The 13287-nt window shown below is 38.0% G+C and overlaps 1 protein-coding gene across 3 annotated transcripts in view; it reads right to left on the bottom strand.

Annotated features, from left to right (window-relative positions):
* SUSD1 (sushi domain containing 1) overlaps positions 1–13287 on the bottom strand; it is a 43368-nt gene that overhangs the window by 28379 nt on the left and 1702 nt on the right. For 2 of the 3 annotated variants that reach the window (XM_062513362.1, XM_062513363.1), the window contains 6 exons: positions 12727–12858; positions 10792–10947; positions 9984–10136; positions 8474–8650; positions 6375–6554; positions 4183–4362 (listed from right to left, as the gene is read on the bottom strand). In XM_062513362.1, the coding sequence (XP_062369346.1) occupies positions 4183–4362; positions 6375–6554; positions 8474–8650; positions 9984–10136; positions 10792–10947; positions 12727–12858 (978 nt within the window). The remainder of the gene's footprint in view (positions 1–4182; positions 4363–6374; positions 6555–8473; positions 8651–9983; positions 10137–10791; positions 10948–12726; positions 12859–13287) is intronic. The other variant, XM_062513364.1, reaches the window with a different exon arrangement.

Raw genomic sequence — 13287 nt, 5'->3', positions numbered from 1 at the left:
TTGTAGCACTTTTTCTTTTTCTTTGATTGTTAGATCTGCCATAAAACTGTTTTGTAACATTATGTCCCACTCCATATATTCAGCAAACAGATGCCTCACTCACTAGACCAGTTCATCTTCCAACAAATTTCAACTCCTCCATTCCACATTCATTGTATATACAAATGCTGTTGAAAGCCTCTATGTTTCCAGGACAGAAGAAAGAGATTACTCTGTGTGTCCTCTAAAACATATTTCTTGCAAACAGCTTTGTGATTAACCGTATTTAAATGCTATTTATTGTTACTCTTATCTGTTTCACAGTACTGCCCCAAAACTCTGCAGTCTAAGGCTTTTGTACCAACGCAAAGCAAAATATTATGTTCAGTTGTTGTTGTTGTTCAGACACAGTTTTATTAAAAGGGTGGATAGCAAGAAGGAGTCACAGACAGAGGAAAAATGTTTCCATATCCATGAGACCTGAACTAAAATGCATAACAGAGAGGCTGGGGGGAGCGGTTACAAGAGAGAGAGCAAGACTCCTTTGCAAGAAAATCTGCAATTTATGAGTTTATAAATGATAGCAAAAAAAGAAAAAAAAAAAAGGAAAATAAAGCCACAAACAACAAAGGGATTGTGCTGGGTATTCAGGCAAGGAAAGAAATCTTATACAGTGGCCTCCTTGGAAGGAAGAAGGCAGAGAACCAGTAGCTCTCTCTTTTTCTTTTTTTCTGTAACTACATCCATTTTTTTTGTTATGCTTTCTGAACTTTGAGGACAAGGCCACTGGACAATGACCATAAATTCACAGAATAGCCGGCAGATCTTTTCTCAAAAGTTTCCACTTTAAATGGATGTGAGTGAAAGTGCATGAAAACCTGTACAGTGCAATTACCACAACAAAGTCTTCAGCTTTCTGAGGGGACTGCCTTTTCTCCTTTACTCCTACTGATCACACAGTCTTTGTTTGGACAACCAAATATACAGAAAGGAATCGGTTTAACATTAATCCCAGTAGCATAAACATAGTATCTAATAACAGCACAAAAGTTTCTCTGATAAAAAGTACTCTGCAACTAGAGGGAGACAGGTTCCATGAAACGTTCATTCTACTGTCAAATCTAACAGTGCCAGTGACTTACAGAGCTTGGGAACTCGGTTTGTGAAACACACAGTATCATCCAGGTCTTAAATGTATCTGATTTTGATCAACAGATTACACTCAAACTCACAAATAAAATGGGAGGAGCAAAGCCCCTCCATTTGCCTATGTCTCAGCACTATAAATTTTAATGTGTGATTAACCAAGGTGAATGAAGTTCACTGCTACCCCACTGATCTTTAGATAACCTTCACAATCTTTTTCTCGTCCCAAGAAAAAGTGTCCTAGAAATAACATGCAAATAAATACCTGGAGACCAGAGGTGAAAGGTGAAAAAAATTCCTAGGGGAGTCAAATAGAGAAAGGCAGATTTGGGATAGGATAGAGAGATGGAAATAGCACCTGGCTGTTGGCAGAAAGGAAATACAGGTGCAGTAAACACAACACAAATGGTAAAACACAAAAAAAAAAAAAAAGGGAAAAAGAGCAAGGTGTTTGAACAGCATCAGGAGTGTTGGAGGGGGGAGAAATTGTGTCCAGAAATTCAAAGATATCAACTTTTTTTACCAGAAAGCAGATAGAATCAGCTCCACTCGGACATTTATCTTTGGCAAATAGCTAAAAGAGAATCCACACATGCAAATTCATTTACAGAGCTCCTGCCACCTATCCCCACGCATACAAGAAATTTAGTGGAAAGAAAAAACCCAAGTACTAGATTTCTTTGTATATTTTTGCCTGTTAATTCTGTAAGTGGTTGCAAATGCCATCTGCTACTAATACAGACCACATTTTTACAATGAAATAAATTAAAATATCTCAAAGACAGATCCCAAGAGGATGGTGCCAGACTCTTTTCAGTGGTTCCCAGAAACAGAATGAGGAGCAATGGCCATAAACCAAAACACAAGAAGTTTCACCTCAACATGAGGCAGAATTTCTTCACACTGAGGGTGGCAGAACACTGGAACAGGCTGCTCAGGGAAGCATGAAGATGTTCCAAACCCACTTGGAGGTGTTCCTGTGTCACCTGTTCTAGGTGACCCTGCCTTGGCAGGGAGATTGGACTGGATGATATCCTGAAGTCTTTTCAACACTAACTGTTCTAACATTCTGGGAAACCAAGCACTTCTTCTCCACAGGAAAAGAAGTTCTGTGAGGACCAGCTACACAAGATGTCCAGGCTCACATGCGGAGCACACTAGACAGCAGGCATTTTAATTGCTGGTCTGTTCTCTGCATTCAGTTCCCTCATTTTATGTGTATAAATAAGAGGTTGGTAAAAACTGTAATCCATCTTACTACTGCTGTACCTTACTGATGGCTTAATCCAATCAGCATCACAAGTAAAATTAACTTTGTAAAGACATTTTTTAATACTTAAACTAGCTGATTAGAAAAGTACTTGTATACATATGCACACATATATTTATTTACCATATATCACAAAAGACAATGCACCAAACAATACAAATAAAATTAATCCATATCAATCACTTTTCATGAAATGAAGAAATTAATTGTCAAAGAGAATTTCCTGCAGTTGTTCTCTTAACTGTCTTATTTCTAATGGCTTTTTTCAGGTAGGATGAAAAGACAGTTGGTTTTCTAACATTTATCATAGATTGTTTTGAAATGGTACATAACTTCCTCTCATTTTAATGGGCTTTACTGATTTATTATACACACACCATTAAGAGCATGTAAATCTCAAAAGCATCACTGCACAAACAGAAATTTCATTTCATTTTAAAGCAATTTGTTACCTCTAGTGAATATGAAAAATGTAGTAGTCAAGAAGAAGCAAGATTTTGTAATGATTTCCTGTTGATGATTAACTTTTTTAAAGAAGTCTGGACTAGTTAGGCTATTTTCGTAACTCTTCCTAACCATTCCATTTGACCATAACTGACTTTTTTGATCAGACTCTGATCCAGCAACTAGAGCTGGAATCTGGCAAAGCTCTTGCTGAAATCCACAGTAATCCTATGAGTTCAGTCTGCAGGTCCAAGCCCTTCATAGCTTCAGAGTGCTCAAGACAACTCTCGGCACAATGACTGACAGATCTGACTAACTTAGTCACTCTACACAATGCTGGTTTCAAAATCAATTCACAAAATACAGTCATGTGAGTTCCCTGAATGAAATATGAATCATGGACTTCTAACAACAGCAGTTCCATTTTCACTTGGGCACTTTAACAGCTGAGAGAACTGCTTTTCTGCATACTCATTTTACTTGATGGCACATGTTTTACATTCACAGTAGGTGCTCAAGAAGTCAAGTGAGGGAAGAGAGGCCTCATGCAGTAACTCCACGTGAAGTGCAGTGGCGGCAGTCAAGGACACATTTCTAGTCCTTCTGAAAACCATGAAGATGTTTCAAAGCTAAATGAACATTATCTTCTGCAAAAGACAGCACTGCTACTAACAACTAGAGATAGGAACGCCTTTTTAGGACACAAAAGAACACTATAGAGCACAACAGTCAATAGTATAAGGCATCTGCTAGTTGTTGCTATTAATAAATTGTTAATATAAGAAAATAACTGGAATTAAATTCAGACAGCTAGATCTAGGCTGGAAAACATGAACAAATTTTGTTCATGAACAAAATTAACATGAACCATAAACAAATTTTGTTTTAGTCATTATGAGAAAAGAACAAGAAACAAAACAAACAAGAGAGGGAGGGGAGACAGATAAAGGGCTTCAAATTCAATTGCCACTGCTTTCACTGCCCTACACTTTATAGTAAATAGATTCACAAGAAAATACTATCAAATGCCTTCTGCTCCTCTGGTGACACTCCATGGGCTTCTGAAGTTGAAGGCTCTCAGTGAAGTAATAAAAATCCAGTCACATTAGTCTCTTTCTGTTTGAGATAAAAAGCAAGACAGCTATAGAAAGACCTGTGGCATCTTGTAGAAGCTGCTGTATTGTTAACACTCTCTTCTGTGACCTCTCCATCCAAAAGTATCGCCACATTCCCTACATCATAAATTAGAAGGGGATTTCTTCCTCCTGTTCCTAACTTCAGAACAGAAATGACAAATCAATTAAATTGCAATTTAAACAGCAACATTGTATGGTAATACTTACCTTTGCATATGTATGTAATATTCTCCCATGACTGATCTATTGTGCATTCTGAAAAATTTCTGTCTCCATTGAAATAATATCCTTCTTTACAGTGATAGTACACTCTGCTCCACAGAGTGGTGGAGTTGTCCCAGGTCATTGTTGTGTGTGGAATGAACAAAGGTTTGCCACAGTCTATTTCTGGAACAGAGAAAAACAGGCAAACAAAACCTTGAAATGAAAACAAGCAAGACATATAAAAATGTTGCAGAGGGTGGGATGAACTGTCCTAGCAAGTTACAATTAACTTTTTTACACTCCTTAGAGATTTCTAGAAGTCAGGCCAGTTCATCAGAACCCAGGATTTTGTGGCTGGAGCCTTTCTAGGGAGGTGGGGCATTTATCCTACAAGATAAAAATTAAACAGTGTCATGATTAGGAATGTAGAGCAAGGATCTTAAAGCAGATTTTTATGAATAAGTCTATCTTCCCACAACGCTTTTTCTCCACATGCTATTTATTCCTTTATTTTACCTACCATTAGTAACAGTAGATATTAAAAAAAGACACATGGTTCAAGGAGCATCATGAAAGAACAGCACCAAGAAGGTTATGTTCCTTTGTCAGTGGATTTAATTCAAGTTTTGAAAAAAAAAAGCTGCTACAGACAAGATGAATGAGCAATTTGGAGGGAAAAATTGGTACATTATGCAAGCCGCTTTAGAGATAATTAGAAAGCTGGGATAATGAGCTAATAATTTTATAAATTTGCTAAGGTTTTGGGGGCTGCGTAATAAAAACAGGGAACAAAAAGAATAAAAAATTAAAATCGAATAGATGGAACAGTATTATTTAGGGTAAAATCTGCTTTTCAATTCCCAATGAACATTATATCTCAATAAAAGATTCTACACCACTTCAGTTATAAGAAGCAAACACTGTAAGGATTAAAATCTTACCCTCATTAAAGCTAACATGGAGCAAACAAGTTTTCTTTTAAAATAATTTAAAAAGAGCCATTTTAAAACCATTCAAAAATTTGAAGTGATTCTGAAATTCTATTTTTAAAAAAGGAAAGCAAAAAAGTAAAAAACAAAGCTTATAGAATCATGATCTGCACAACCTTTAAAGGAAAATTTAAACTTATGTACTGCAATGGGCAATACATCCACAATCATGACTACCTTCCTTTTCATACACCAGTGAGCTTGAATGTATCTACTAAAAATCATCAGAACAAGCCTTGGAATAACTAATACACATGCAAGCATGTCCTTAACTCATAGAAGGACAGTATGTGATAAGATATAAAAACTCCTGCTGTTCCAGCTACCTGCCCATGGCCATTCTGTAAGCAGACTGAAATTCAGAAGCACATTCTTGTGTAATACTGCAAACCTTCTACTTGGACTCATGACACAGAGTAAGAATATTAAAGGTCATTCTAAAAGTAAGGGGTGGTTATAACACACACATGGAGTATTCACAGAAATTGCTACATTTGATTGCAATAAACTGAAAGTTTGATCAAGCTGAAGAGATATTGCTAACCCAACAAGTGGAAAAGTGAAGCTGTGCAAATGTACAACTAAAGAGTATAACTATTCTAAGGTCTCCTAATTAAGAATATGAGCCCAGGTTAAAAAAAACTCAGGAGACTTTTTTATTTTTTAAATGTACCTCTGTGTTCCATCCTATTGAGGAACTCTTTAGTCTACATTCTTCCAGATCACAGCACTGTAAGAGACTGGACTCATTTCAAATAGCAACAGCATGTTTGAACAATCATAGTTTGCAACTGGAAACTGTCCAAATACAGGAAATTTGAAGGTATACTAATAACTAATAGCAGTTTGATTTCTGATAGTGGCCTCAACTGCTATCAGAAAAGTAGAATGGATATTGAACTGGAAAAATGTCAGCAATTTACACTGTATTTTCATCTCATGGTAATCCCAATGCCTGACATGCGTTAGGATTATGTTCTTGGAATGTTAACTTTTAACAATTTATTGCAACTCCATTAGCAACACAGATTAAAAAAAAAAAAACAAACAACAAACAACTCTGTTCAATACATGGTTTTTGTTTTGTGACAACTTTCTATGCCAGAAGACTGCAAAAACTGAACCCCCAAAGAGAATGACTGATATTTATTGCAACGATTTAAATGGTATCTATGGTAAATAAATCCAAAGGCAGACTTTATCTACCTTTGCACACCAAATCAGGGCCATCCCACTGTCCTTTGGCATTGCAGACTGCAGTGTGACTGCCACCTGCCATCAGGTAGCCATGAGCACAGTCATAAGTAACTTCACTTCTGTAGGTGGTCCCACCAATAGATGTTGGACGTGCATTCAAAACAGGGGGTGGAACCCCACAGTCCACACCTGAGGAGATGAAGGAAGATAGACCTGTTAGTCAACCAGCAGGAGCAATGACAGCTGCACTCACATAAATATTTCTTTCATCTTTACCAGCTAACCCTCTTCTCCTGTATTAATACAACACTTCCTCAGGTCCTCTGCCATACTACCACTATGACTGACAGTGCTGTAGCTACTCCAAACATCTGCCTCTGAATAAAAGGACATTTTTCTGTCTTTCTCTCGGAATAGCATGCTAAATCTATGAATCCCTCCTCAGTCTAGCAGCTAGTACACAGAAAATCCTGGTTCTCTTCTGAATCTTTGGACTCTCCTGCTTTTACAAACCTGATTACATCAGAAAAGGTGGTTCTATGCCATTTGCAATGAGCATCACTCAAGGCTGATGAGTAGAAACTGCTTTGAGAAAGCACAACTTTTAAAAGTGTACAAAAACTGTAAAAATGCAAAACCATAGGAAAGGTTCCAACATACAATACAAAAGCTTCCTGTTAAGGCAAGTGCCTACATAATGCTTAAACTAAGAAGTCAAGTAGCAAACACTCACACACACAAAATACAAAGAATTTGTTAAAAGGTACATTTACTAGTATAAAGAAAAAACAAACAAAAAACCAAACAAATAAACAAACAAAACAAAACAGGCTTGCTGGTTTCTCAAGAGAAGCCCTAATTGAAAACCAGGAAAAGAGATTGCAATACAAGGAGGAAATAGGTTTAACATTTCAGACTTCTGGCTGCTTCTTGGTGTATCATGTATTTTCTTTCAATTACCATAAGAAATGTGCTGAGAAAGTCTGACTTGAGGTACTGTTTGATTGTTGAAATTTTAAAATGTATATGAAAAAGAAACTTCTGAAAAACATTAACAAAAGCAAATATATCAACAACTCACAAGAATTGCATTCCACAATCTTTCTCTAGGGATCATTTAAGACTCTGGGCACTCCCTTGTTTTCAGATTCATTGTCCTTTATTAATGTTTTTTGGGGGGAAGTGTTACTTACATTGTTTTATAATTGTTTTGTCTTTTCTTTCTTAGGAATTTCTAGTGATAGTTAATATTTTGCATTTCCCAGCCACATTGTTTCAGCACCCTTTTTTAAATTTATTCACTTCCTATAGATGTTACATTTCTATCTGTTCTCAGAGAAAAAAAAAATAAAGAAAAATATTTGGAAACCAAGAGGACTGCTGTCATTTCAGAGACAGAAAGAACTCTCTTTATTATTTCCAGGATGACAAGTCTCCCCATAGAATTGCTATATACAGTGTATATAGTGTATACACATAGTTCTATTAGCCAGCACTTCAAGTGACATTTAACTAATAAAAGGCTTTCTAACTACTCATGGGAACACAAAAAGATTTCTGCAGTCATAAGCAGTAATATTATCAGACAATGGATGATTATAACACCAAGGCAAGTGAACATTTTAAAGACAGTCATAGGAAACTTAATTCTTCAGAGATGTGGAAGTGTTTGTACGTGCACAAATGTTCTTAAAATTATGAAGACTCCCCAGAGATGAGGAGGGCTATGATGCCTCTCTTTTGCAACCACAGCAAACCTTCAGACAGAACTTCACAAGGTGTCAGGAAAATTGGTATTTCATGAGAGGCCAGTGATGCCTTCCAACTCAGTATCCTGTCCAGCAAAATTCTAGAAAAAAACTAGTTGTTTTCTAAGCTTCAGCTCACAGGCAGAAGGACACACTGCAGTGTCTGTAAAAATGCAGGGAACAGCATCATGAATGTCACTACACTAAAGGATAATAACATGTCCTTTTATTTTCTTCATTTTCTGCAAATAACCAGATCTTGAAAAAACATATCCTTCAGATTGTGGAAACAGTCTTATCTTCACAAGCACAAGAACCCCCTTAGTGAAGAATTTAAGGAAGATTTAAGACTCTTTTCACCTTTACAGCTTAAAGTAGCAGGTTCCCAAGTTTCATTTGCAGTGCAGTACGAGAACTTTGCTTCATTGCTGTAAAACCCTTCTTGACACTCATAATGAACTGCACTTCCTGGTAGCAAGCTGTAGTTCCCCACAATGTAGCCATGCTTCATTTCAGGGGGGGAGCCACATCCGATTTCTGCAAAGAGATTGGGTTGAAAGATCTCACAATACATAAATCACAACACTTAACCACTTTAAAATTAGCTGAACTAGATGGTCACATCACAAAATACACCTTATCTGATGAATCTGAAGGGTTGCCAAAGGGGTAGAATACTAGATTTGAAGAACTGTCCTGGCCACAGCTGGAGGAACGCAGGGAAGCAGTTATTGAGCAACACCTTTACTAACATACAGCTGGAGCCATTCACCAAAGACGAGACACTGCAACGGGATAGTGCTTTGTGTGACCCAGTCTCATTACAGCAATGGCTGAATGATACTTCAACATCAGAGGAAAATTTCATGCCCCAGTGCACAGCTTTATTTTCTTGTGCCTGGGAGAAGTGAAGTACTTTATAGCTGATAAATTGAAAAGAAATGTTCTGCCCCCCAAATTCTTCATCTCATTGAAACAGTCTGCATACAAAAGCTCCACTCCTCCAGCACATCTGCTTGGACAGGGCTCCCTGGTGCAAGTCTGCAAGAAACACAATCTGTACAGACACTCCACCACAGAATATGGAGGGGCAAGTCAGTGAGATAAGAAGCAGGGTTATCATCAATTCTGGCAAAAAAAAGTGGAGCACTCCAGTCAGAAAAACTGAGCAATTATGGGCTGTGAGCTTTACTGATGGTGGTGGCAATAATTCAGGAATAGAAGATTAATGTAATCTAAGCAGCTCCCTTCACCTGGGACACCTTTGCTCATTACATACTCTGATATCCATAGCTTACACTGCTAGCAGTTTGCATCTGTGAAAACTGCCACTAAAGACAGACTTTCAAATCTGAAACTTGGTTTTGGTTGAGGTTGTATTGTTATCCCAACATAAATTGAACTGTTTATTTATGCAGGAGTCACAGTGTGTAATAAATAGCTAAATTGTTATTTTGTTATTCTTCTCCCCTAGGCTTTTTTCATCCATCTAACCTCTCTTATTAGCTATTTAGTCTCTCTTCTCTTCCCTTTTATGTGGTGTGATTATACAAACAACTGTATTACAACACACTTCCTTTCTACTCAGAAACTAACTAAATTACTTTCATAACATTATCAAACTTCTCTGAGCCTGCACATCTGAAGCACTGGTGAGAACTTTGGAATATCCGGTATATCTGGTGCTGACTCTGGGATCCTGACACCACCGGAACAAGCCAAATGCAAGAAGAGGGAAAAAGTCATACAGCAAGCAAAGTCCAGAGAAAGGGTTTCTGCCCTGGAGAAGCACAGGCCAGAACAGGCACTACACTATGGTGCAACTTGTGATTTTTATCTGCTAGCAAAAACAGCATCCAAAGACTCTCACCTTTGCATGAAACTTTGTTTCCCTTTTGATGAAAAGAATGCTCTCCAGTTTCTAATTTATAACCATCATTGCAGTAACACATGTAGCTTCCTTCAGTATTCACACATCTTGCATTGTGACCACACAACCCAGACTCCTCACATTCATCTATATCTAAAAATTCAGAGAAAAGTAGATGCACTTCATAATAGGGTTTTTTTGTTTTAATTAAGTAATATACAGCCCAAGCTTAACTATTCCATGAAGAGTTCTACGTAGCTTCTCACAGCTAGGAGAACAAAGGAGTTTATTATTGTCCCATCTTCATGCATCTGGAAAGAGGACTGTTAAAACTCTGTAGCTAACTGTCTTTAGAATTACTGCTGCTTTGCTTGACAAATAGTTTCCAATGTTATATGCTGTTCAAACAGTTCCAGAAAAATCTTGTTTCTGGACATCTCTTGAATGGTTACAACAGTTCATCACTAAAAAGGAATGGGCTAATATTCTACACTAAACACAAAAATTTACAATCTGAAGAATTTTAAGTATCATCCTATTTCATTAATCTAGCTGCTGCTGCTTCTACTGAAAAGATCATTGTTTGAATGAGACTGTGAAGCAATGACTTGTAACATAGCAGAGTTCAAAATTCAAAGCTGTTAGGAACCTGGATGTCAAATAAGCACATCAACAACAAAAAGTTCTCTGATATAGTGTGAGAAAAGAAGTTCTACAGTGATGAGGAAAAAAAAACCAAACAAAAAACTTGTGCAGTAGAAAATTAAGTTCTGGATTTGTCATGCTCAGGATTCTTTGTGATGTCTACCTGTACAGTTCGTGCCATCATTGGGAATAAATGTCTTGTTGTTGTTGGAGGCTCGGTATCCATCAAGGCAAACACAGTAAAAGCTTCCATGTGTATTATGACACAGAGTATGATTTCCACAGATTTTGCTGGCTCCAATCTGGCATTCATCTTTATCTGTGAGTACATTTAAAAAACATCAGACAGAGATTAAGAAAAGTGAGGTTACTTCCCCTCCTCACTCATGCTCAAGTAACCAGACTCCTCCTTACTGATTTCCTTTATAAATTATTGGGGATGTAAACACTGCTGGTAAGCTGGAGAACAACAGAAATTGTTGTCCCTTGACGAAAATGTGAATACAGTTTTGTGACACAGCTTAAGTTGATCAAAAAATCTAAGAGCTGCTGAAACCAGAGGGCCCTGATCTTTCCTTCTGCTCTTCCTTATGGCTTCCTTCCTGTTTTTAGCAGTTAATGGAACACCTGGGTGGGGGCAATCCCAAGCACAGCTGCAGTCTGGGTAGAGAATGACTCAAGAGCAGTCCTGCTGAGAAGGATTTGGGGGTGCTGGTGGGTGAAAGGCTGGACATGACCCAGCCATGGGCACTCCCAGCCCAGAAAGCCAAACATGTCCTGGGCTGCATCCAGAGCAGCGTGGGCAGCAGGGGAAGGAGGGAGTGGTGTGGGAGCCAAGACAGAGTACTGTGGATTTAATTAGCATAAGCAGTTTGATAACCAAGATGCCTTGGCAAGAACAAACAGCAAGAAGACTGGATGAAGACTGGCAAGAGGGAACAAGACTGAATCAAGTAGTAATGTTGCAAAAATGTGTTAAGTTTGTTTGGGTGATGTTTAACCCAATCAATGTAGTAAAAAATTACTAGCCTTCCAAAAATGGTATATAAGCATATATAGCTCACAGTAAATTTGGATTCTGACCACCAGTCAGTAGTCCCCATCTCTCTCTCAATCATTGATAGAGGGGATTCTGCCCTCTGCTCTGCTCTGGTGAGGCCCCATCTGGAACCCCACATCCAGCTCTGGGGTCTCCAACATAAGAAGGACTTCAGCCTGGTGGGGCAAGTCCAACGGAGGACACAAAGATAATCATCGGCTGGAGCACCTCTCCCACAAGGAAAGGCTGAAGGGGTTGGGGGTTGTTCAGTCGAGAAAAGAGAAGGCTCGAGGAGATCTTATTATGGCCTTCCAGTACCTAAAGAGGACTTTCAAGAAAGCTGGAGATGGACTTTAGACAACATCCTGTAGTTCTAGGACAAGGGGAAATTGCTTTAAACTGAAAGAGGATGGATTTAAATTTGGTATTATGAAGAAATTCATCATTGTGAGGGTAGTGAGGTACTGGAACAGGTTGCCCAGAGAAGCTGTGGATGCCCTGATGCTCCATCACTGAAAGTGTTCAAGGCTTGGATTGAGCTCTGAGCAACTCGGTCTTGTGGAAGCTGTCCCTGTCCATGGCAAGGGGGTTGGAACTGTGTGACTTTTAAGGTCCCTTCCAATGTGAAGCATTCTATGATTCTACGCTTTTTCCTACAATGAGATACCTGAACTCTGTGCAGGATCCAGGAGCTGCCAGTGCTTTGTGAAAGAAGGGTAAGAGATGGAGGAGATCGTTGGTGAAGGAGCATCACCTTTAAGCACTGGTAGGCTATAACAGATTCTGAGACACCGTATTTGACATTGTTCTTTGATTCACACACTGATTTGTCATGTATGAGATAGTCTTAGAAGGACACTATCAGCCACAGTAACAAAACATTAAACAATTCTGAACATGGTGAGGAAAAAAATCCAAATATATTCTGTGGGAAATTCTGCCAGGAAATGACAAAGTTTTAAGCATGCTTCAAAGAATTAATTAAAATTACTTGAGAAGGAGCATTTTAGGAATTTACAGAGTTTCTTTCCATTTTATAGGAAGCCTATGAAAGCCTACCTTGACAATGAGTTCTTCCATTGCCTACAAATCCATAATTACAGATACAAACACTTTTTCCTCCACTTTGCTGACAAGTTGCATGAATGTGGCAAGTTGCACAGACATCGGGAATGGATCTGCTCACAATTGCTTTAAGGACAAAAAAAAACCCCACAATTACATTTTTTTAAGTACCTTACAAGTGGCACAGTAGGATAACCAGCACAGAATTTAAAGTGGAGATACAATCCAGATTAAAACACATTGAATAGACCACTACCCCATTTTGAAACTTGTAGGAAAATCACAGCTATTTTATTAAAAGGCTAAAGATGAAAAATAAACAGAGAAGATTAAACAAATAACTATGCTGAGCATTTTTGTCCATCCTTCTCTTCTTTGACAACAATGAAAATACTTTTTCAGCAATCAGAAAGGTTTAGAAGGTATATAGCATGTAGCTCTATCCAGTATAAATAATATTTTCTCCACATGCATTTTTTCTCTTTTGTTTTTATTTCTGTTTCCTCTGTTTTGTTGTGGGTTTTTTCTATTATTTACACATAGATATTTCGGGTA

The sequence above is a fragment of the Cinclus cinclus genome, chromosome Z, assembly GCF_963662255.1.
Source record: "Cinclus cinclus chromosome Z, bCinCin1.1, whole genome shotgun sequence".
NCBI classification, from domain to species: Eukaryota; Metazoa; Chordata; class Aves; order Passeriformes; family Cinclidae; genus Cinclus; species Cinclus cinclus.
Note: the sequence above shows the minus strand (reverse complement) of the source record. Positions and strands in the feature narration are given on the sequence as shown.